Source organism: Haemaphysalis longicornis, unplaced genomic scaffold (assembly GCF_048455015.1).
Source record: "Haemaphysalis longicornis isolate Haplotype H1 unplaced genomic scaffold, Haemaphysalis longicornis Haplotype H1 scaffold_5, whole genome shotgun sequence".
In the NCBI taxonomy this organism is placed as follows: domain Eukaryota; kingdom Metazoa; phylum Arthropoda; class Arachnida; order Ixodida; family Ixodidae; genus Haemaphysalis; species Haemaphysalis longicornis.
This window is the reverse complement of record NW_027526385.1, coordinates 24,510,113-24,535,936: the sequence shown is the minus strand read 5'-3', so window position 1 is coordinate 24,535,936 and position 25,824 is coordinate 24,510,113. Positions and strand designations below refer to the sequence as shown.

At 43.7% G+C, this 25,824-nt stretch overlaps 1 protein-coding gene across 2 annotated transcripts; it reads right to left on the bottom strand.

Annotated features, from left to right (window-relative positions):
- Nucleotides 1-961: 961 nt before the first annotated feature.
- LOC144139108 (uncharacterized) lies at nt 962-24,589 on the bottom strand. 2 transcript variants are annotated; one of them, XM_077671576.1, is made up of 6 exons: nt 24,502-24,558; nt 19,217-19,362; nt 12,310-12,522; nt 6,142-6,487; nt 4,946-5,099; nt 962-1,501 (listed from the first exon to the last, which is right to left on the bottom strand). In XM_077671576.1, exons 3-6 carry the CDS (start codon nt 12,519-12,521, stop codon nt 1,275-1,277), a joined length of 939 nt encoding a protein of 312 aa, XP_077527702.1. In that variant the 5' UTR covers nt 12,522; nt 19,217-19,362; nt 24,502-24,558; the 3' UTR covers nt 962-1,274. The 2 variants fall into 2 exon arrangements, with proteins under 2 accessions (XP_077527702.1, XP_077527701.1); XM_077671575.1 differs by lacking the exon at nt 19,217-19,362 and having other exon boundaries at nt 24,502-24,589.
- Between the last annotated feature and the right edge of the window lie 1,235 nt (nt 24,590-25,824).

The following is a 25,824-nucleotide window of genomic DNA, read 5'->3' as shown; positions in this document are numbered from 1 at the left end:
CTTCCAAGTTGGCAACAGCACGCGAACTGTCGGAACTGCTCAGGCAAACGTCCTTCAATATCAAAAGCGCCTCCGATACTTCTCGTGATGTGCGATGAGGTCGCGGCTGCTCCTTCTCGCATGACTTCGTGAGAATCATGGTCTTCCTGGGGGCCCGTGACATCATTAATAATTTCTTCATCGGTCAGGAGACCAGCATTTGTCCGAAATAAGCGGTGCGGGGCCGAATTCTGACGATTTAACGAAGGTTTGGTCCCATAGACTAACATGCGCTTTGGCCGGGACCAATAGAGCCGTCCGAATTATCCGAATTTCCGTATTAATGGGTGTCGAATTAACGAGCTTTTACTGTATAGCAAATTTGAAGCAATGTCACACCACTAAAAATACAGTATCAAAAAGTGTGAAGAGAGCTTTGTGCTGCCAATTTTGCAGAAATCGACCCAGTTAGGATCGTTAGAGATTTTGAAGAGCACCGAGAAGACGTCGTGTTCGATGCTTCGCATGTGCAATTTTAATCCCACGCTGGTTCCCTCTTTCAATTCAAATACCGTATGCGGTTTCTTTTGCGTGGCACACTTATGGTAATTCCCATAGGTAAAGAAAATAAGCATGTTGGGTATTGTTGGAAATACTTGTCAAGATGTTGACGACGGAATTTAGGATACCATTTGCCTTCGCACACATCGAAAATTCCATGGACGTGACCGTTTCTTCAACTTGGTACTTGAGCAATGCTTTCGGCATTATTAAACAAAACAGTACGGAGAGGTGAAAAGGTCTACAAATTTTAGACATTTTTTACAGCAAGCTTTTCTGAAAAGCAACTGAAAAAATAACAGGCTGCAGAGAGCACTGTAAGCCTGTTAGCAACTTCAAAAAGGTCAAATCTCATGAGAAATAACCAAAGACAAAAAATTGCATCACAGCACGTGTGGGTAATCGACAGCATTTTTTTTCAATTTCAATATCGTCAGGAGAAATTTATTGTAGCTTTTAAGAAAAACAAGATAGCAAAACAGAAAATATAATTCGGACGCTTTCTTGAAAACGCCACAATATTGGTTGAAGTTATACTGTGGTAACGAATATTTCAATGTGGCTTTGTCTACGAACAACTGTGAAATAAAGCATGAGTTGTTAACTTATTTTTCACAAAACTAAGATTCCTCCTTGAAAGCTGCTTAAAAGAGACAAGGGTGTTATGGAGCATGAGCATCTTGCGAAAAAACTGTGTGGTTTTTCTGTGTATTTGTTTTAATTCATCAGCTAAGTCATGGTTCTGTGAACAATCCCGCCGAAGAAGAATTGTATCCTTCGGAGATTTTGGACTGGTCAGAAGGTTTCCACGCGTGGACAACAAAAATGCTCCTGGTTGCCGTACTAACGCCGGAGCTCCCAGCAAGCATTGTCTTAATGAAGTCTCGAGTGAACGAAACCAATTTCTTCTTTTCTTCTTCATCCAGATGTAGATAGATTGGGTTGAATGAAATAAAGGTCCCTGTAAAAGATAGAAGCGACAAAACAAACTTCTGGTGAATTTCTCGTTCGAAGTAATTGGTTTGGGTGTTGAATGAATAAATACCAGAACACAGGCATTGGGGCTCACGCAAACACGTGCTCATGTATTGCCTATTTGCAAACATTAGCAAGGGGTGACACAGAGTGCCCCATTAGAAGAGGAAAATGTTTCTTTTGTGAATGTGTCGTCTGAAGAACACATAATTGGCTCTCCTTTCATCCTAAAGGGGCGGCCATGATACTGCCCCACAAGTGGGAAACGGCTTATCACCCAAATTTATGGCGCCGTGATTACGCAATGTTGATTACAAAATATATGAGAGAGGCATTGCATTTTAGTCCGGAAAAATGGTCAGGAGGTGACACCATTTATCGTACGAATATTTGTTGTCACGAAGTACGAGAGGACTGGCGAGACTTCGTGAGCGTATTGATCAGCGAAGGTGCATTTCTTCTGCGCTTTCTGTCCTGCCCCTTTAGTGCTGTGCCGGACGTGATGGTGGAGAAGGCGGAGATTAGAGCCCCTTCATCGCCCCCTGTGCGATGGATAGGGGAACATGAAGGGGCCTGAGTGGATATACTTCGAGGTACGTCTGAATGAAACGACACTTTTTCTTGGAGCAAAAAAACCAACTTTGGGTAATATAAACGTTTCAACCCCGCAACAATTGCTCAAACGTCAAATCATGAAATGCGGTATCGATAAAACAACCAATATTCCACAAGACGGAGAGTTTCTTTAGCAAACATTACTCTAGCGCTCCTAATCTCCGATGCAAGCGGTGGTGATACGAAGTGTGCCTCTATTCCACGTATTTCGTACAAGCAAGTACTGGATGTGGCGAGTTCCGACCAATAACACCTCCCTCGTAAGGCCATACGAAATTGCTTTCGAATCACAACAGAGCTGCTCTACTAACGCAAGATAATTAATCGGCGACCATATTGTGAAAACGTTTTGCTAACAATCGATAACGGAAGGCCTTACCGCAAATGTAGAGAACTGAAAAAAACTATTGAATAAACATAGTAAGTCAGCGCGTGCGTTTTATTCTCACATTAGTGTTCCTCGTTGCTCATCGCATGGTAATCGTTGTGAGTCGAGATGTATGCCTGTGTATAACTTTTCTTTTTGGAAGACAAAGCTCTACGCAGAGAATAGGTGTTTGAAAGTATTACGTTTGTATATAAAACAAAATTGTTTTATTATTCTGGTCGGTGTTTGTATGTAACTCACCTGCAATGCAAGCCTCTGCTTACAAGATAATGGGTGACCGTTTCTGTTCACAGATTGTTGCTCAAATTAGAACGGGCACGGGCTCGCTGCAAATCTAACTGCCGAAAAAGATACACCAACTTCTTTTTATACCATTAATCGGTGCACGCAGATGAATGCCAAGCTACCGAGAGAAAATCGACATGAATCTTTTCGTAACATTTTTGAAGAACCGGTATGTTATTTATTGCGTTGCCTGGCGTGATATTGCAGCAGAAAATGATAGGGTTCTGAGCAACAGGGAGGATGAACTTAAAATATAACAAACTAAGCTTACAACAACAGCCCTTCTAACAACCATTCATTTGAAGAACACACGTCTGGGATTTTGAACATTATGCACATAACTACTGCGGTACATCAAACTGCTTTACATAACGCCTATTGTTCTTAGAATGACATGCCAGATTGTGTATCGTTTTGCTGTTGTGTAAATAGTTTACGTTCATTGTTGTCTTACGCGCATCTGAATCATTCCACTGTTGTAAAAAATGCACATTTTTTACACTTATGTTGCACCGCTCCTTTCTGTTGTGCCCGATTGGGCCTGAAAGTACCTGTAATAACTACAAAATAAATAAATAAACATGAAAATGGTGAGGGTAAAAGGACGAGCATCATATGAAAGTTCAATTCCAAATACCAAATTATGACTTACTTTACAGGTGTGTGCGTTCTTAGTTAACGCTTCTACACATGACAATAAGTTAAAACAGCATTGACTAGAGAATCTCGACTTCACGTCGGACCGCAACGTTTCTTTAACCTGAGCGAAACTTATGCGAATACTTAACTATCACATGAGGCTTCCACTGGCCGTCCTACTTTGTGGGCTGCAGTTTTTGTTTGTCTTCATTTTTAACACATTACCGAGTTTTTAAGTCCGGAAGGTGTGACTCCACTCTGAGATATGTCGTAGTCGATAGCGAAGGAATAATCTTGACAATCTGGGATCGTTAAGGGGTCCCCAATTTGCGGCACATGTCGTTTTTGTTTGCAGCCTCCATAAAAATATGTCCCGATGTATCGGACTGCACCGACGTCCTTGGGTTTAGTAGCACATTGCCATAGCTACTAAACCGCCCCTGGGGAAAATGATTTATTTAACTATCATTCCCCTAGTGTAGCAACAAACGTGTCTCGATACCCGCTACCTTTGGTTTATTATCTCGGCGGTTCGAACCTTCTTCAGCATGACAGCTAGGTGAGTTCAGTGGCTTGCGACAAGCAAACAAGGGGATTGGCCCATCACTGCGAGATCTGCAATTCCTGCTTATTCAAAACCCAAAAATGACAGCAAATAAAAGAGGTCGATTCGAAAGAAAATGTTCGAAGCATACGCCATAACAGTGCCTAATGAAGAGTGCGTGAGAGTGCCGAGTGCTTAGCTACCAACAAGAATATACAATTGATCCTGACTGCTTGTTACTGTAGAAAAGCCTCTAAGTGCACACGTGTATAGTGAATATGCCCTTAGTTCTCTGGTTTGTATATGGTGCGTAATATTTTCTTTGTAGTGTTTGTTTACATCGTCAAATAACGCTCAGGTAACAAAACCATTTTGAATAGCGCTCTGTATGGTACGTTCCGGTTTCTTCTTTGTGTTATCTTCTCCTTTATCTTTGGTAGCGCCTATTTTTGTGTCCAAAATTACCACTAACTAGCCCCCTTTGTACTGGGATAAAGTGATCACTTGTTGCTTTTACCATAGCGTAGTCCTCCAAAAACCGAGGGCTCTCCACAGTACCCTGTGGAATCAAAATCTAACGTTAATTTCTACACGGTAACACTGTCCTACGCCGTCCCATCGCTCATTTATCTGTGCAGATATCATCTCTTACACCGCACAGCCAATAGAGCGTCCAGTGGTTTATAGAGACGCTGCGAAGTGTACATGCTTGTGCGAAAAAACAGCTGTCCTGTTGACAGGCTTGATGCAAAAGTCACCTTTCTGAATGGGTTTTGAGGCCTAGAATGTATTGGTGAATTCAAAAACCTGCAACATTTATCTGCGTTTTTCGAGTTAACAAGAAAATTTTTTCTCATGAAGTTAGTATGATGAGGTGCTTTTTAAATTGTGTGTAGAAAATACCATTAAGGGTAAAGGCGTACTTACCAAAAAACATGTTCAGAAACATCTCCACTTACCCAAGATTTTCTCTGGACCTAGCCTTTGTAGCGCCGGCAGCGTAAAAACTTCGCTTGCAAGTGGGACCAAACTTGTGCAATCCAAAAGCGTCGTTGTGTAGGACCTCATTATGTGCACGTCTTCTATGGCCCACGTTTTGGGTAACTCCAGCATCTGGTGTTTGCAAAAAAATATAATAAACATGGAATGACAAACGCCTACCAGGCGTGGAAGCACACTCGAAGAGTGGGTGAAAATGGCTTGATTGGACAGTCGAATACATGTGAACCAAATCTGCAGAAATTCAAAGGATTCAGTGCTAATGCGTAGCGTTCTCTTGCCACTGTTGTGGAGTGGGAGTTCAAAAGAGCCAAATATCGGTACAAGTAGAGAAAGATCTGTGATTACTTTGTCATTTTAGGTTTTCTTTGGTTTATTTTCACCAACTTTGTAAATTTATACCATTATAGCGATGAAGTGCCTTTACTTCGCCAATTTTTGCCCCGAAGATGCATGTAGTGCTGCATTGTTGTTTTGTTAACTCTACTTTTAAATGTACTTCCGAAGTTCTTTTACAGGCAATTTTAGTTCTTTATTATTCAAAACTATGTCCGACTAATCATCTCCACTTACGCTTTTATAACAATTAAAGGAGTTAGGTCCGCGAAGTCTGCATTTTTGTGCAAAGGCAGGACATAACACGGGCAACCATTTTCGCTATTTATCCGCATTTTGAACGTTATCTTGCGAAATATTCCCTTTTATTTTTTTGGTCGTGAGACGAAATTACCCGGCATAATTTTCTTCGGAAATTGGTTTTGCGAAACTTTAATTTTTATACCTTTCTTATGTTTTGATGTTTAAATTTATATACTACCCATTACGCTTTTTACGCAGTCCGTCGAGTTCACGTTATTGTAACGATTAACTTTGTTACTTCAGATAAACCTGCATTTTTGTGGAAGTGAAAGGAAGTGAAGGTACTCGGCAAAAAACTGCTAGGCATAAACAATAAAAAAGAAGTTCGCCCAATTAGCCACCAATACCCTGGCTTTCATCAGGGTAACGTAGAATATTGATGAAACCTACTCGTAAAAAGCAGTCACAAAAATAAAAATGACCTCTTCGTAATATAAGAGAACGATGTGCTCAACGAGACTAGAATAAGAAAAAGTTCAAGCGGATATCTGAGATTGTGGCTAGGCGTAATACGTACGTGAGAGTATCGGGCCCATCTTCCGGATTTTAGAATGGCTGCGAAGTAGTGGAAAATGTCGATGTCGCTCTCTATCATGAGGAGGCACTCTCCTCCCATAACCAACAACTTTTCAATGTTGCGGAGAGCTAGGGGCAGACCCTTCATCAAGTATAGCGTCAGGAATGAGTACACGCGATGAAATAGGCCGTGCTCCTGCACGAAGGCGCCAACGTTTTTTTCTATGTCCAGCTTGGCGTACTTCAACTTTGGGTGCGGATAAGTCTGAGCCGCATGTTTCACCATGGATTCCTTTCTGTCTACCGCCACCAGCAACCGGCAAGGAAGGCATCGTGGTAACAGGTACCTAAAAGAAAGAAGTGCACACGTTTTAAAGAGAGCACCGCAGGATGTTTACAAATTTCAGCGTTGACAGCTTTCCACCCAGAATTGCAAGTAATAATAAATTTAGAAAGCCGGTTGACAGAACTTGATTGATTGATTGATTTTTGTGATTTCGTTGTGTATTTTCGCCATCGCCAGTGTTTTGTGGGTGGGCGTTGTGCTGTGGGTGGTTTGCTCGATTGACGGGCACATGGGTATGCCGCTAAATTTTGATGAATAAAGGAGTCATTGCTTAATTGTGACTAGTTCATCGTTATTTATTTGTAATTAAAGTTTTGTTTTGTTTGTTAACATTTGAAGATGCTTGGCAGCTCTTGTGTTTTGCCAAACTATGTATACATGTATGTAGTTTTGTATGTATGTATGTATGTACGTACGTATGTATGTATGTATGTATGTATGTATGTATGTATGTATGTATGTATGTATGTATGTATGTATGCATGTATGTATGTATGTATGTATGTATGTATGTATGTATGTATGTATGTATGTATGTATGTATGTATGTATGTATGTATGTATGTATGTATGTATGTATGTGCCTGTAGGCATGCAGGCGTGTATGCATGCCTGAATAAATATGAATGAATGGATGGATTCATGCATGTATGCATGCACGTACCAGATAGTTGACTCACCGGTCACATACATCCACTCAGAATTAGGCACCTAACACTCCCAGACAACTTATGCTTTTACTACGTCAGCAGTCACACTGGAGCACATCGAAGAATTCAAGAACGAAGCTTTTTACAAATTGTAATTTTTTGTGTCCGAATTTAAAAATACAAAGACGTTGCCTTGCGGGTGCACGTGAGCGCGGACCCCGCAGCAGCCGCCGAGCAGTTAACAAAGCAAAAGAAAATGCCTAGCTCTCGTGTGTGCGTGCCCCGAAACGACCGCTCAGCGTCCCCTGCACCTGATTGTCAAGACGAGCATGCTCACTTACGGAGAGTAACCACGATTGCAGCGACCCCAAAGCCGTTAAAAAACCAAGGAAATGCCGAGCGATCGTGTGTTTGTGTCTTGCGGCGACACCCCCAGCGTCATCGGCGCACGTTTGTAGTATACTCACTTAGAGATATTTTCCAAGAGTGGCGAAAAAAACTTCAGCGTTTGCAGTTATCGCGGCAACACTTGCTCGAAACGAGAAATACACGTGATAGCGTACACCACCCGTGGTGAGGTTCAGTGGTGATCACTTGCAAAAAAAATGAAGGAAGCTCACACTTAGAGCAACGAAGATGGAGTGAAGGTCGTTTCGGCAGCAGCGACGAAGCAAGTCGTCAGCATTCGTTAACGTAAACTGTCGCGGTGGTCGTGAAGCTGCGTACTGCTTTACTACTTTTAACCCTTACGCTTTAGTATTTCCTTCGTTCGTTTTTTTTGTATGAGAAAAATTTGGGGCCACTTGAGTTACCGTTTAACAAGAACCACCGTAGTGAAGGACGCCCTAAACGATCAAGGAATAAAGAAGACCTACCAACGACTCCTAGACGACATATATGAAGAATGCGCTGGTAAAATTACCCTTCACAAGCAAAGTGAAAAATTCTCTATCCGAGAGGGAGTGCGACAAGGAGATACCATCTCACCGAAATTGTTTACAGCATGTCTGGAGAGTGTATTCAGGAGGCTTGACTGGGAAAACTTACGCTTACGGATAAACGGTGAATACTTGAGTTAGTTAAGGTTTTCAGACGACAGAGTCTTGCACTGCAAATCTCCAGAGCAACTCCACAGCATGATTGAGCAACTACAATCCGGGAGCTTCGCTGTGGGGCTAAAGGTGTATATGAATAAAACAAAGGGATGATAAATCAACATGCTGACCGCGCCTTTTTTAGCCTAGGAGACGAAACACTTGAAGAAGTACAAGAATATTACTGCCTTGGCCAGATGTCCTGTGCCGATCCAAACCACGAGAAAGAAATCAGGCGCGGAATAAGACCGGGATGGGGTGCATTCGAGAGCACTTGAAAAAAAAAGAAATGTAAGATACCTGCATCCCGAAAAAGAAAGGTATTCAACCAATGCGTCCTGCCGATGATGACATATGAAGTGGAAACTTAGCGACTTGCTGAATCATTACGAAAGAAGCTAAGGTCCACTCAACATGCGATCGAGCGAATAATGTTAGGGGTAACGATTAGGGACAGAAAACTAGTTACCTGGATTAGGGAACAAACTCGGATAGATGATTCCATTGCTGAGGATAAGAAAAATTCACCCGCATTTCCCCGAAGGGGAGCATGGGGAAGTGCGAATGCACGGGTGATGCGAAGGAACTCTTCTTGGCCAATCGCCCTAAGTGGGTATGTGGTGGGGTCGCTTTCGCACTTAAAAACTCTTCTTGGCCAATCGCCCTAAGTGGGTATGTGGTGCGGACGGACGGACGGCGGTGGACGCGTGATTCAGGGTCGCTTAAGAAGTGCATTCGCACTTAAAAAAGAAATGGACTTTGGCTGGTCATGTAGTGCGACGAACTCACAGCAGGTGGACCACAAGGACAACAGAATGGACACCGTGACACGGTACGAGAAGAAGAGGAAGGCCATTAACTCGATGGAGAGATGAAATAAGAAAATTCGGAGGAAAGAATGGACTCGTGCAGCACAGGGCAGAAACGGGTGGAGGTCGTTGGGGAAGCCTTCGTCCGGCAGCGGATCTAAATAGGCTGTTTGTGATGATGATTATAAAGAAATGATACAAAATTTGAATAGCCAAACGTAAGATATTTACTCTCTGGCTTTCGTTTTCTTACTTGTTTTCTTACTTACTTCTTACTTACTTAAGGTTAAGAAGAAACTTGGCTTTGTAATTGTTCTGGGCGAAATCTTTGTGTGTTAGTTGTAGAGGATAAGCCATGTTTGACCTTCTAGTATTTGTGTCCATTAACGGACATTTTCAGTTGTGTGGACTTTGTTTTGAGATGTAAAAGGCGCCAGTTAGCAACACTTCCCCCGTGTAATACATGAACATAAAAGTATATTCTTTCATCAGAGACGTGTGTAACCAATTTTTTTTTATTTTTTGCTACCCACAGCCCTACTGATATTATAGAGGGGAGCTGTGCACGAATGCAACCGAACAGAATTAGCACATTTGTACGGTACATCAATGATTCCTGCTTATACAATATTTACAGACGCGTTTCTAAAGAGTTCGTCATTTTGAATGTTGGCCGTCAATGCCGGAAGGGAAGATATGCACAAGATGCGACAAAAAAACTGTTGTACGCCATGATGCACTGCTACATTGTGAAGATGTGCTGATCTAGCCTACGTATTATGTGCAAGAAAAATGTGTTACCACGCAAAAAAGAATAAATACATGTTTTAATAAACAGGGTGAGGAGGAAGAATTTGCGTGCAGATGTAAATATGGCAGGATAAGACAATTTTAATTTTATGGCTGTTATTCTGGCTCTTCAATTATAGATGGTAGGTGTAAAGCAGGCAGTGTTTTTTGCATCATTTATAGTGAATGTACTAAATTATGTACGCCTGGATTCATAACGAAAGAGTGGTATGTCAGTTCGGGAGGAATTAGGGCTTTTTATAAACGGAGTTTTATTGAGGAAATGGGTTTAGCGAAATTACCGCGCAAATAGGCCAACATACTGTTAGCAATAATATCGACATAATCAATGTGAACACGCCAAGCCAGGTTGGAGGTTATTAGAGCGGAAAATATTTATAACTGTTGACAAACTCTAAAGCAACGTTATTGAGGAACTAGGTAGGCGGAGCTCTGCAAGTTCTTGATACTCACACACATTTACATTTGGTAGTGTTCAGTGGCATTGACCAATTATAACACCAAACAGAAATTCTATCAAGGCCTGCTTGGAGGGTGGCAACTTTATCATTTAAGGTTGTTTGGCGAAGAAGAACGCAACTGTCGGCGAGCAATTTCAGCCAGAAAAAAATCAAGAATGTAGTTTGTTTGTATAGGTAAAAAAAGAATATTGGAATTAGAAAACTTTGACAAATTTGCAGTAGCTCCATGAACGAATGCGAAAGTAGGGCAACGATAAATCTTTCAGGTACCCTGCCCGAGAGTTGATTTTAAATGCTGATATGTTTGAAACAATTTCTCTGACATTTACATTATTACGTACCATTCCCGAGTTCTACATCTTTTCAGGTTGACATCGCATACCATCTTGAAAGACGCTGAACGAACGTTGAGGCTTGCGAGACTTTTAGTATAAAAAAAAACTCCCAAGCATTTCCCCGAGGGTGAACATGGTTAAGTGCGAATGCACGGGGTGATGCTATGAGGGGGAGTAAAGTTAAAATCCGTTGGCATTCACCCGTGAGCGCGCGCGAGCCGACCCACGGAGGTCTGGCAGTTTATCGCTGCATATATAGGAGGGTACGCCGCGCAGAGCCAGGTGGATGAGAGAGGAGGCGAGCGCAAGGGGAGAGGGACAGCGGTGCACGGCAGTTGCAGCCGAGCGAGGGGGAGAGGAGAGAGTGTGACGTCACGGTGGAGAGGCGCGCGGCAGCTGCTGGGGAGAGGAGGCGCGCTGTGACGTCATACCATGACGTCACGGCGCGAGGAGCGGTGCGGGGAGCGGCGCGCACCCGCGCAGCCACGGCGAGGAGGCGGAGCGAGCGCGGTCACGTGGTGAAGTGACGTCACCGCGCCGTTGCTACCGACGCTCCTCTCCGCTCCACGCCGTTGCTAGGGAGAGGACTGCAGACGCCGCCGCCGGCGGTGGAAGGTTTGGGGTCGCTTATAAAGTGCATTCGCACTTAAAAGTTGGCTCGAATCCACGTTGGGAAACTGGTTGGAAAGCAAAGCTGTAAACGACAACCACAACAATTTCCCATGCGACGTCACTCGAAGTGGCACACGTGACTCTACAAAGAGTGAAACCAGAGATTCTGCCTGCCGTTATCTAGAATTTGCTGGGGCGTCGTCCCGAACGCACAAGCGTTGACCACGGATGGGCTAGAGGGGCGGACGCCACCGATGTAGCCCGTACTTGCGTTGGCAGAAAGAAAACGGCAAGAGGGTCATTCGAACGGTGAGACAGCGGAACCTAGACATCCTAATGTGCCAAGTCGGTGCTGCACCACCGCGCGACATAAGAGCGGGCTACAAAACAATTCGGCATTTAAGCTTAGTGATTGTCATTTATACCGATTTAAACTAGTTATTTTAGTAAGTTTGAGAATTCCTAGAACGCTGAGGGAACTCTTATAAGCGCTATTTATAACAACCAGTTGTTTCTTTCGCCTTTTTTGATACCTGTCAAAATACAACGAAATTAGTATTCACCAATTTAGAAAACGGCGCCCCATTCGTGGCGAGCTGTGACCAAATACAGTGTTTGTCTAGCGGCCAGATGTCTGTATATGATCTCTACATTTGGTTTTCCCGCCGTGCAAACCAATCTTTAACGTGTATTTGCCGTACCACCACTTAATTCCGTCGTGTTCCGGGTAAAAAGAAGGTGCTCTCGAACAACATAATTAGGCCGTGCGAAGGAAGCACGCAACGGACGCGAAGCTGCGCAAAAACCTGTCCCAGACAACCGTCGCTAAAGCAGACGACAAAGCCGTCCCCCGGACGTTCCCGCCTGTTTGAGCAGGCACCTACGCTGCGGGGAACACTGGGTAACCAATGGTCCCGCCATTTAAACTGTGTTCCTTGACTGCGAACCGCTTTCTTCCTCCTTAAGCACGTTGGGAGTTTCTTGTCACGCTCGCCACGAATGAACATTTAGCTCGTAGCGGTAGAAAGCTTTGCTTTAAAAAGCGGCCGTACTTGAGTGTAAAGCTTCCAGGTCCGCATCCGATATCGATATACTGCTGATGCTCTTCGGAGCCACACCGCCGGAAAGCCAGGTGGAATTTATCCAGTATTTGAGCATGGGATTCGGCGTAGCGTTCGACGTTTACGTCGTAAGCTTCAGCGTTCTCTGGTTCTGGGATTGAGTCCTTCCTCCGTAGTGCGGTCACGCCGTTGATGTCGGGCATACTGGAAAAAACATAACGAAGTGGCATTTGAGTTTTTAAACGTATGTAATGCGTTTGGCAAAGTGAAGCACGTGTTTTCAGAGGGGCTCAGATAGGGCTTCTTCCTGTATACTTTAAAGGACAATAAAGACAACTACCAAGTTGGGCTTAGAAGAACGTTCAAACGCCCCTAACCCTCTCAGTGTTTATTAGGCGGCGACAGATGCTTTAACTTTCAACACATTACCATATGAAATGCGTTTCTACTTTCGTGCCATTTCACCACGTTTCGGGTGACGCCAACCGGGACGTGAAGCAAGTGAGATAGCGGTGTGGCCTAGCAGGAAAACTAAAAACTACCAAGGGAACCATGTCGCCGGAGGAGGCACCGGTAGCGCTGTCGGCGCATTCGACAAAACAACTTGGGTGCCCTGCCGTCCGTGGCTGCCGCTTAGAGTGCGCAAATCTTTGTATCTCACAGAACATGCGATGGTTGTTAAAGAATGCGAATCTGGTGCGCCTCCGTTAGTTCAATTGCAGAACGTGTAGCGGACACCGCACCCGTAGGGAGAACAATGTCATGGACACTCTTTCACTTTGCAGTTTCATCTCGGAAGTCTAAACGAAGTGTGGAATTTTAGATGCAACGCATCTCATGCTCGCCCCTAGGTCCTTCCTGCGTCTGTCCGGCGTTGTCCGCACAGCTGCGTCTCTCCTCCTCTCCTCTCTCCGATAGCGAACACTCTCTCCCAAACAGCTGCGGGTTGGCGCAGCGCGCTCTCACTCCGTTGCTAGGCGCCGGTTGGCGGCACTGCGCGTGCTGCGCATGTGCAGTACTCTCTCTCTCCGCGCTCTCGTCTCCTTCGGGCGCTGTGAATATAAAGCGGCATGCCGCGTTCCGACGGTCTCAGTCGACGGTCGTCCGCGTTACCCTTGCACTCTCTCGCAGTACTCGACGATTGCTTGATCGTACAGCCCATAACTGTGCACTTTACGGGCCACAAGGCACTCCTTCTAGTCTGCAATAAAGACCGTACCTGAGCATACATGTACTGCATGTGCATTGGACGGTGAAAATGGAAAATTACGCCCACCTCCCATTCACGTGAGAATCCCTGCTATAAGCGTATACAATACGATGGAAAACGCCAATGGAACCCCCCATGAGATTCGTTGCATCACACCAGGGTTCCCGCGCGGGGAAGTGGGCGTAATGTTTTCGGTACCACATTTTTCTATTTTAGTGCAGCTGCTAGGCGCAGTTTTTTAATGTTACCAGGCAGCCCAGAAAAAAGCTTGGGTGAACATCGACCAATGTAGCGCCTGTTTTTTTTTTGTTGGTTCGCGTATATAACACTGAACTTCAGTTATACTAGGTAATAAATGACCATCATCACCACGCGAATCACCAATAAAAGCCTATGTAGGTCCACTGCTAGACGAAGGCTTCTTCACTGACCTCCATTCACTGCGGTAGTCGCAGCTCCAGTCCAATCTTCGCATTCGTATTTTCTTATCTCTGGTCTGCATCGAGTTTATGACCTTCTGCTGGTTAGACCGGTCTCTCGGCATTCATTCTGTTACCCGCGTGGTTTACCTGTTGTCGGTTCATCTCACTACATGGCGAGGGTAAATTAATTTTTTTTTGGTTTGAGCTATGCTGTCCTCCGCTCGAATTTGTTCCGGGATCCACGATGCTCGTTACCTATCCCTAAGTGTTCCCTGCATCATTATTCGCTCCATGGCCCGCTGGACTGATGATAGTTTGCTTGCCAGTTTTTTCGTAAAGCACCAATTTTCGGCTCCATACTTAATCACCGGCAACATTTCTTGGTTGTGTACGATTCTTTTTGGACTTTGGGAGTTTCTTCTTCATTTGTTGTGACTGCTTGCGGATTGAACACCACGCAATTGCGATTCTGCACCCGATTTCTTTGTCGTAGTTGTATCAGCTGAGGCCATCTGGCCATTATTTTTAAAATCTTCTGCGTTTTTGAGCGTTTCGGTAACTATGAAAACTGGGGCACAATAAGCATATTTATTCATCATTGCGTACCATTTGTTCATATTTATTTTTAACTCCACGCGAAGCTTTCTCATTTTATTTCTTCAATCATTATTTGCAGTCATTCGGCCGATTTAGTAAGCAAGACTATTGCGTCTGCAAACCTCAAGTGACACCACCATCCTCTGTGAATGTGCAACCCTACCTTTTCCCAGCCATGCTCCTTGAATAACACCTCCGGACATGTTGTGAACAATTTTGGAGCGATTGTATTGTCCAGTTGCATTCCCTTCTGGATAGGGAACTTCTCGCTTTTTTCGAAAAGGATTACACTGCCCATACCTTGCTGGTATAGGTCTCTTCAATTCCTTTGTCCTCTAGAGCCTTTAACGTTGCGCCGTTGTCTATTGAATGACACGGTTTTTATGGTCTGTAAATGCCATGCAAAGGGATTTGCTGTACTCTCCGGATGTTTATATTGATTGATTATACGAATATGGTTCAGCGTTGAGTATGCTTTCCCGAACACAGCCCGCTCTCAGGATTGTTGGGAATCTAGGCTGTCACTTATGCAGTTAACTATTGTTTTGCTAAACAGCTGGTACGCTTATGGGTCTCTACTTGTTAAGGTGCCTGGCTCTCCCTGTGAATCACAATTATTCACGCGTTTTCAGGCCAAGGGCACTTTTAAAGTCCTTATGAATTCTGAAAAGTGTGCGGCAAGTTTTTTCAGTAAAATATCTATTTTCTCATTTAAAGATTTATTATTTATACGACAACGTGAAGCTTTTTATTTTACATGCTCTCGACAGCCCTTCCTAATCCTGTTTAGTTACTAGTGGCACGCCGTAAACTAAGGTTGTACGCTCACCAGTTTCCCCTGGTTGAACGTCGCTCGCATGTAGCCTGTCGTAGAATCATTCGGCTATTTTGAATATCTTGGCCATGTTGATTGATTGATTGATGTTGTGTGCTATGTTGCCTTGCTCATCTCTGAGGGCGTAGGTAGATTCTTCTTAGTAGTTCCTAAGCTCCCTCCTCTTTTCCAGCGTTTCCTCAATCACTGCCATGCTGTAGGCACGAATAGCATTTGTTTTAATTCTGTTAATCAATCTTTAGAGCTCTGATAATTCAATTTGGTCTGCCCTACGCGACTCTTCCATGTTCTAACATCTCGCAATTGGATCCTTGCTTTTCTATGGTAGTGTTCCAGTTTGCTATCTGCATTGTGTTTGTCCAACACTTGCTGCCGATTTCGTGATTGATCTCGTTAGGTTCTCATTTAGCCTCTCTACAATAACATTGTTCTCCTTATTCAAAAAGGGAGAAATGGTTTGAATGATTATTTTAAATTCTCGCATCGTGCTCTGATTGACTCCACGCCAGGTTTCTTTCTTTCCACAAGATACGTTCTTTCTGTTTGGAAATGCATCATTAGTTGGCACGTAACCATCCTATGATCATTACCCGAATCTTGCCTGGCACCTCGACATCCTGCATCATTGCTGCCATTCCTGGGTTGTTATCTAAATGAAGCCAATTTCATTTATTTGTTCTACTGTAGGGACTTTTCCTTGTCTGTTTCGTAGAATTTCGTTCGTACAGGGATGTACTAACTACCCTGAGGGGATTTGTCTCCACAAATGGAATGGGTGTATCTCCTGGAGTGGGGCCCGCGCCTATTCTAAAGTTTCCCACAGATCTTTTCCATGCTCCGATCAGCTACTTTTATGTTAAGGTTTCTCTTCGCAATCGTGAATTGTTTCCTTAATGATTGCTGACTGAATCTCTTAGTAAAAGTATCTACTGTATCATCATCTTACCTAGCTATTGGTGCGTACGCAGCTGCTATCTTTAACATTTATCGCGTGTTTAGTTTGATCACAGCAGCTCCTACTTTTTTGTTATTACTGAAAGTTTCCTCTACGTTTCCTGCCATCTCCCTGTAGATCCAAATCCCAACCCTTGCTCTTTCTTTAGCTCCAGTACTGGGAAGCACAGAATATGCCCGCTACTGAATTCCACAAAGCCTATTCCTGTTCTTGTAACCTCGCTTAGGTCTATGATATCTCACTTAATGTCCGAAGGGTTTTCTAATAGTATAGCTATGCTTCCCTCGTTAAACAGAGTTTGTGCCTTGAAAGTTGCCAAGATTCGCAGAGACCCAGAGATTCTTAGTACCCTCTGCTGTATCGCTGGACAGACGCTGCCGTGTTCAGGTGCTCTACAGCGGCTTGGGAGTGAGGGCGGAGTGATGGGTGGATCAGTCATGGGAGGTGGGAGACCGCTACTACGGCCGGGCTGACTGGATCCTTCTCTGGCGATGAAGTGGTGCTCGTGTCCAAGCGATCCTTCCAAGCTTAATTGCACCTATCTACTCTAGCCTCTCCGGCATCCGGTATGATTGTTACTTCGGACTACGCGGCATTCCATAGATAGAGTATTCTGACAGTAAAAGAAAGTTCCCCGATATTTTCGCTCTAAACAATATTGGGTTCGTGAAAACATTCCTAAAAATAAAAAAAATCAGTTTGGTAATACAAAATCGTCACTGGAATATAATTGATCGAGAAATTGTGTTTTATCGGTACATATGAAAAAATTACACCATCTTCCTATAGGGGAACCACGAGTAGGATGTGAAGCAGCATGGGAGTTCACTCAAGTTTCCATTTGTTTATGTCTTTATATTCATTATCGGTACTACGAAATGGGAACTTGCGCCGAACCCCCATGCTGCTTGTACTTGCGTCAGCCCAAATGCTGACGGGGCTGTCGGTTCCATCCGAACTCATCCTACAGCACCGGAGCAGAACAGGCGCAGGCGGTGTCTTGGAGCAGACTGAATGCCGCGCAGCGCGCGCACCTGCGTTTATACAGCTGGAGGAGAGGAGAATAGATGAGAGACGCGCATGCGCAGTGGAGAGTGGACGGCGGACGCGGGAGGGAAGGGCACAGCCCCGCCATAAGCTGCTCCTCATCTAGAAGAAGCGTCCAGTGCACTGACTGACTTATTGAATGTACAAAGCCAAGGAAACTGCTATTCCTGAAAACCTGAAATTTTGTATGAACATTTCCATCATGGCGCAGGGGCTTTATAAGGTGTGAATTTTGGAAATTCTACTTTTTTAAGAGTCCTAACACGAAATTTTATAGCTGGTATATTATGTACAAAGCTTCCTTTTATATGAAGATATCTCCCAGAAAGTTTGATCAGTAACCATTCAGTATAACAAACTTTAATCCATTGTACTATCTTCACGAACGAGGAAGGTCAGAGTGTATACCCTTTTGACATTGGCATGAGAATGACGAGTTGAGTGTTGCGCTATGGGCCTCGCATAAAACTGCGGAGGTCTGCCCCGTCACAGTATTGGGACTGCCGTCATGTTGCCCTGATGCGTGCTACCAAAACCGCTATGGACACGCTGGCTCTCTCGCTCTTGCGCGCGCGCCCAGGCTGGCCGTGGTGCGACGTGAATAGTGACGTCAAGAGTGCTGTCTTTTAATGGTGGCTACCTCCCTCCTTGTTCCTGTCATCGAAACGGCAACGGCCGTGCATAAACGGGGCTGTAAATAAATATTTACGCAGCGAATATGGCTAAATTGTGTCTTCGCTAATTTTTGATTGCCTCACTATCATGACAAGACATGAAATTAAAGTTTTGTGATATATTTAGCTAGTAATAATCGCTAAACAGTACGGTTTTGGTTTTGTTCTAAGCAGCACTAATAGAGACAATCCGCATTTCGGAGAAACGTGGGTATTTTTAGAAATTTCTCAATACCTGCCCTAATGATAGACGTAATCTACTGATTTTTTTCCGATACATGCTACAAATGCAAGTGGACTAAACCAACTTTCAAGATTTTGCCTTTTGACGCTAGAAAAGGCTAAAGAAATTTTAAATGACACACCTGATGCGCCGAAAAGGGCTAACGGGTGATGTCAAGGCCTAGTCAAACTGCTGGTTCAAACTTTTTCAGATTTAATGGTAACATTTTTATCATTAATGTGCGAGCTCGTTATTTTTAAAATAAAAAAAAATAATCCGGGAGCAACCGAAAAGGGCCAAAATAAATTTTCAGATATTTCATTTTTATCTAAGGCCAGTTGAGGTATTCAACTGTTTTTCGTTGACCAGGTAATGATAAACGTACCTAAACACTGTTTAATAAGAATTGGCATAAGTATTACTTAACACAGAAGATCACAATTTTCGTAATATTACGTGTTTAAACAAATTACTCAAAACTTCCCGTTGGTACATTCAATTCCTTTTTACTCGTAAGGGTTGCCAACCCAATCGAGATAACAAAATTTTATGTTTTTGTCCTTACAGGTGAATAACGACGCGACCAGAATTTTTTAAATTACACCCCTGTGGAAGGAAAATTCGATTCAATTTTTGCACGTTCGCTCAGCGCTCGCCATATGCTTAAACTTTGTGCAACCGCCATTCTCGCGTAGGAATCTGTTTGTTGAATAAAAACTGCGGCGGATAGGTATAACTGATTCAAGAACTAAAGAAGTGTTATATACATCAGTGTCTTTGCTATAGTGGCCAACCCTGACATCGCCAGGAACCAAAATTAATTAAAAAGGCCGAACGAACTTAGCTCGCACGCAGGCCGTTTACATGAATACTTTGTGATTGGTTTTGGTTATCCCAGGAAAATGTGAAAATACATAAATAATTTCCACGCCTACTTGAAAAGAGATGTGGATGTAAACTCTTCAGTCACGGCACTCCGCAGGCCGGCCGTCCTGTGCAGAGGGTTTCAAAGCGCACTTTTTGCTGTTTTCTGTCGCTCATTCCCTGTATACAGCCGATTTGGGTCCCAGCACAACTGCTCCTGAAAACAGCATTCAATTGCTTTCTTTCGATCAGAGCGTTGGAATTTGCGGACATGCTTGATACACCAGACAAACATACTGGCATCAAATGTTGATGACACCAAAGCACGGCGAAAAAAATCTGCTGCGTATCTCTTTGGGCAGGCACTCCTCGAGAACTACAATCTCATTTTAAGTATTGTAATACCTCTTGAAAAATTAAAATTACGAAAGTGTACTAATACACATTGAAAGGGAAACAAATTACTGAGGCAGTACACGTCCTTCCTCGTTGAACTAGTCCTTACCAAAAGTAATTGAGGAAGTTATCAACGCGGGGATCTCTGATTTACGTATGGACATTTTAATAATAGCGGAACAATAGACCGGATTAGAAACTAAAGAAAAACTGGTAAAATGTAAGTATCAAACAATTGACATTATTGAAGAAAAATTGTGACGTATGTATTTCTTTATATGTTAAAAAAGATTTTATATAGTTAAATATTTGTTTTCTATAAAAAGATTCTGATGTAAGGCATTAGGGATTTGCTATTGAACTGATGACAAACTACTTATAAAACTGCTGTCAGTTCAAATTAGCACACCACAAAAATTCAAGGAATGCTACGGTACAATACGGTGCTGCACAATGTTGCATTTGTGGCACGCCGCTATGTTTTTTTGAATAAAAAGAAAGAAGCGCGCCAGGAGGCAGGCAGCGGGGGCTCGCTCCACGAGTGGGGCTCTCGCGGCAGTCGTTCGTAGGCATCATTGATAGCCGCACGTCTGGTTTTCTGGTTCCCTTTCGCTACATATTCTCTGTGCCTGTCAGAAGTTCTATCTTTCTTCTGGACCGATTTAAAAATCGCCCTGCATTAGATTGCGGGGGAACCGAGCTGATGGCCGCCATTCGTGAGAAATCGCGTGTCCGAGATACAACGTCTGACACAAGGCCAAGGGACGTGGGCTCATTGTCGCAGCAAGGATAAGCCAGCCGATTTGATTACTCGTGGCGTTGCCGCATCCGCTGTCGCAGTCACAGAATTGTTGTGGCATGGCCCACATTGGATCGCACTGCAATCCCAGGATAGGCCCACGGACAGAGAAAGAGTTGTGCACGTCGGTGAACCGCCATTTCTACAGACAGCTTCATGCGCGCTAGTAACAACGCTAGCTTAACCGTTGCTGATTATCAAGTCGTACAGTCGGTACTCCAGGCTTCTTCGGGTTACTGCCTGGATACATCGCTTCTTCGAAAATAGGCGAAAGTTAACGCATTCAGCAAAAGGACCACTGACGAGCGATGAAGTTCTCAAAGCGGTACGCTACTGGCTCCGGCTTATACAGAACGAAGCTTTTCCCGAGGATATACGAGCGTTGTCACGTGGTCAGCGTGACGGAACTGCAACTCGCCTCATTTTACTAAGGCCGTTCTTGGACGACGATGGAATCCTGCGCGTCGGCGGACGCCTACAGCAGTTAGTATCCTCAGTCGACACCCGTCACCCCGTCATCCTCCCGGGCCGTCACGACTTTTCCCGGCTACTAATCATCGCAACCCACCAGCGCCTGTTGCACGCGGGTGTTGACAGCACTCTCACAGAACTGAGAGACCGATTTTGGATTATCAAGGGTCGTCAAGTGGTGAAGACAGTGCTGCACGGATGCTTGCTTTGTCGTCGGCACAAACTCACACCAGAAACAGCTCCAGTTGCGCCTCTACCCCGAGATCGTATTACCGAATCCAGTCCGTTCGACGTTGTCGGTGTAGACTTCTGTGGACCGCTGTTCTGTCGAACGAAGAACCCTGCCCAAACAAAGGCCTACGTCGCCGTTTTCTCCTGTGGTGTGACACGAGCCGTCCACCTTGAGCTTACACCTCAGATGACGTCATCGAGCTTCGCTACACATGTTTTCTTTCACGCTTTCAGCCGCGGAATATTTTGTTTGCAACAAAACATTCTTCCTGCTCGTCTTCTTAACGTGTACTCAAGTGTTTATTGATGTCGAGACATTGCGGGTAATTAGGTCGTCAGACTTCTAAAATATTTGTTTACACCAAATAAAAACATCGCTGTTTTAACCTAAAATGAAGCTTGTAAAGCAAGTACTATTATGAGCAAATGAAAGGGAACACGAGAACGCGTGGCAAACAGACTCGGAACGATACGCGGATGGCGCTGTGAAAATCAAAGAGGGAAGGAGGGCGTTCTTCCCCTAACTGTTGGCACTCCCCCACGCTGTCATTTCTGCAAAGCAGCAGCTTACGTCATTTTGCCGATAATATGGTATCGTCCACGGGTATCGTCCGACAGCCGATAATAAGCACGGCGGGGATAGGAACAGTTTTTAGACCAGTGTCCCCCTTTCCACTTTGTTTACGACAGCGGTCGCTGCGTATCACGCATAGCTTGGTCTGAGGGTGTTTTCTATGCGTTCCTGTATTCCTTTTCATATTGCTCATAATAGCACATTCACATTCACTTTGACATTCACATATTCTCAAACATGTCATCATGCCAGGTCCTGGATTTATTGACAGGCGGTGTAGTCAGCATCGCCTTCACTAGAACCCCTCTTTTTCCGCGCTTTGGCATAAACCAAACGAAGAATAGTGATATTTATCACAAGAAGAGTTCTTTTAAGAACTGTTTCCCAGAAAACTAGCTGTTTTAAAATATTTACGTTGTGTGCGAGGAAAGTTTTGCGGTCTCATCCAGGGAGGAAACGAGGGTCAAGATAGTTACATAAATGAAAATGCAAACCTACGCTTCATATAACAACGCAAGTTTTCATGGCAGTAATGGACTAATTGTTGAAAAGGCAAGTCACATCTGGTTCAAATATTTTTTTTGCGGCTTAAATTATTTAAAATTGAGCTTTAACTTTAACAAATGAGGCACAATATTTCCCTACCAAGAAGTACACTTTAAAGATGAATCCCTTCCCAAGACTGCGGACAAGTCGGTGATTATTTGACGCCGCCTGCATGCCCCGCAGTCTCCTTCCAGTGAATTTAAACTAGCGTATACACGTCGAGAAATCTCTGCGGAGTCTCGCGCCTACACAAAATTATGCCCAAATTCCGAAAACTAAAGCCTATCCTGTTGAAAAATTTAAGGACACGTAAGCATATCTAAGCATTTCATGCTATGAATGCACGTGATGCCTGCTGGACTTTCGGTTAAAAATACAAAAGTGGCGACGCCTTATGGCTTCTTATTAAAGTGAAGCATTCTAGGTCTCACTGATGGTGCTCTAGTAACCAAGCCGAACTGCAGGAAAGCCTTCTTTACACAATGGCAGTACACATGAAGGTGATGGCACCAGAAAAAAAAAAAAAAAACGCTTCCCATGATTGGATTCGAACCTGTGTCCCTCGTGTTACGAAGCCCATTTCTATCCGATTGCGCTGTTATCGCTTTCAGGCCACACAGTATTTCCCTTGGATTCACGACGCGGACATTAGCTGGCCGTAAAAGCTAATGTCCAACGTACAAAACGGCCGTACATAACGCCTATCGTTCATAGGATAACCATATGAAATCTGTATTATGTTGCTTTTGTGTTTATAGCAGACGTTTTTTGTTGTCATATGCGCATCTGAATAATTCTACTGTTGTAAAAAAACTGCACACTATCTTGTGTTTCCCGTCTCTTTTCTGCGGTGCCAAACGGGCCCTGAAAGTATCTGTAATAAATAAATAAATAAATAAATAAATAAATAAATAAATAAATAAATAAATAAATAAATAAATAAATAAATAAATAAATAAATAAATAAATAAATAAATAAATAAATAAATAAATAAATAAATAAATAAATAAATAAATAAATAAATAAATAAATAAATAAAAATACATAAAAAATACGTTTCGACTTTGGATGAGTTGAAGTGGATTTGGTTTTAGACTGGCCGTTTCAATTTTGGACGACGGCGATCGTCGAACGACGACGACCGGTGTGGGGCTCTCAGCTTTCTCGTGAGAGATATCTTTGCCGCCGCCAGAGTATAACCTTTGACTCTCAGGCAGTTTTCACTTTGATCCTTGACGTTCGGACCTTGGTTGCAGCGGCTATGACCTTGGCACTTCCCCATTTGGTTTTCGCACGCGAGAAAGCTTCGCGTTTCAGCCTTTTACGTCGTTTAGCGGAGGGACTTCTAATATTAGATTCTATGAACCGATAAGCGTTAAAAATAAGCTTTGTTCTTCAAGTGTGCATTCAGTTTTGCCTTATTGCTCCTGCTATGTGAAAAGGCTGCAAAAGCGCATACGGGAAAGTTGCGTGTAGTTAAAACGGTTTCTTGCGTGAATGCAGATGTACCATTTCGGAGTCATGCTCTTCAACATCTTTGAAATCGCAGAATACACACTGCGCAGCTTCTGACGAGAAGGGGAACATTTTTTTTGTGGTTTTCTACTCAATTATATCAAATCCGAGCTTTTTTGAAGTTTTATGCTAGGGCACGAAAACACATACTGCGAGTCAACACTTCCCATACAAAGAGAGGAAATTTGCGGCACGCAAAACAGTATCGCAGATAATACCAGAATTTTTAAATGTACATAACATTGCTTTCGCTATATTTGATTGGTGTTTCGTGCTCAATACCTCTAAACGAATAATTGCTTTTTACCGCACGTTGCAGCAATAAGTGTGTCATTATTGTTCCAAAGCTTTTTCTTATTAAGGTTATGTACAAAGTTTCTTATGTTTTGCTTTATTTGTATGCAACTTTTTCTGTATGGAGTGCTTCCTCGGAGAGGTAAGAATTAACGATTCTTCGAGTATTGCCGTTCGCCTGCTTACCACATCCATCGGAAATACTTTTTGTTAGGGGACTATAAAATTATTTCTTCCTATCATGCAAAATCTTCACATTTTCTTTTTTACTCTTCTGTTAGTTAATTGGTTTACACCTATCAATAAAGAAACAGATGAAAAGCCGAGATTTTTACAGAAATGCTCGAGAAACTGCAGAGTAGCACTACACGGACACATTCCCAGAAAGATTGTGCGGGAGGGAAAGGTTTTTCAAGCTCAATAACATGGAAAGCTGATTGCAGCAAACACTTTAGGTTTCCTAATCAACTAATATTGCTACGCATGATATCTGGTAACGCAGAGAGGTCGGGGTACGCGGAATACTCACCTTAGGCGTCTTCAAAAGTTGACAGCGTCCAACAAAATTTTGCCAGTGGTCTCACAGCGCAACGTTCAAGTACACAATTTTATATAGGAAAGCGCAATCGCTTTCGAAGTGACCGCAGGTGCTCGAAGTCCGAGCTAGCAACAGGTGTGTGGGCGAAGCCTTTGGCTGTTAGATTCTGCGTTTTCTGTTTTTTCATCAACCTCAATGTTGTAGCGATATGCCGTAGTATACACATAACATTGAACTTCTACCCCGTATTGTGCAAATACGTCATCTGGGCATGTTTCAAAATATTATGGGTGAGTCACCGTACTCCGTAGTTACGGCTAGTTCAAACGGCAAAAAGCGGTCCCGATTCCGCACATGCTCTCCTTAATTAACTGACTTTCTGACTGATTGACTGTAGGGTTTAACGCGTCGACGCAAGCAGGCGATGAGGCACGCCGTAGTGGAGGGCTCCGGATTAATTTTGACCACCTTGGGATCTTTAACGTGCGCCTAAATCTCGTACACACGGGCGTTTTTGCTTTTCGCCTCCATCAGAAAAGCGGCCGCCGCGGCCGGGAATCGAACCCGCGACCTCGTGCTCAGCAGCGCAACGCCTTAGCCACTGAGGCACCGCGGCGGGTTAACTGACTTTCTGATTCAACAGTAATACGAATAAAATGTGCAAGGACAACACAGCACTCCGTATGATTAAGTGACTCCGAAAGAACGAGTGTAGAGTCGTACAATTCTCCCGCGTTCTCTTATTATAATCACGCATGCTCAACTTTCCTCCTAAGGCGACGTTCTCTACTAAGCTTCCTGTGACTCAGCACTCACCCGCCTTCAAATTACGTCATAAATAAAAGACATTAAGCTGGGATATACATTGCTACTCGCCCAATTCTAATTGTATAATCGACACGCTCACGTGGTCTTGTGCCACGTTCAGGTCGCCCTGTCGGTTTCATTCAGCAACCCTGCACAGACCCTAACCTCTTGTGACGTGCGTGCTCTGGCTGGGAACTACTCAGTCTACAACTTCGCTCCAATACCATTTCAAGAAGATGGCAATACCGAGTTTTTAAGCATCCAGACTCTTCGAGTGGCGTCTGTCGGCCATATTTTTGTGTCATAAACAACGAAATTTTGACCAACAGTTATCGCAATAACTCTGATTGAGAATGATTATGCCGTGCGTAAGGGAAGGCAAAAACGCCCGTGTGTACTAGACTTCGGCGCACGTTAAAGATCCTCGGGTGATCGAATTTATTCCGGAGCCCTCCACTACGGTGCACTTAATCGCCTCTGTTGCGTCGGCACGTTAAACCCTACGAT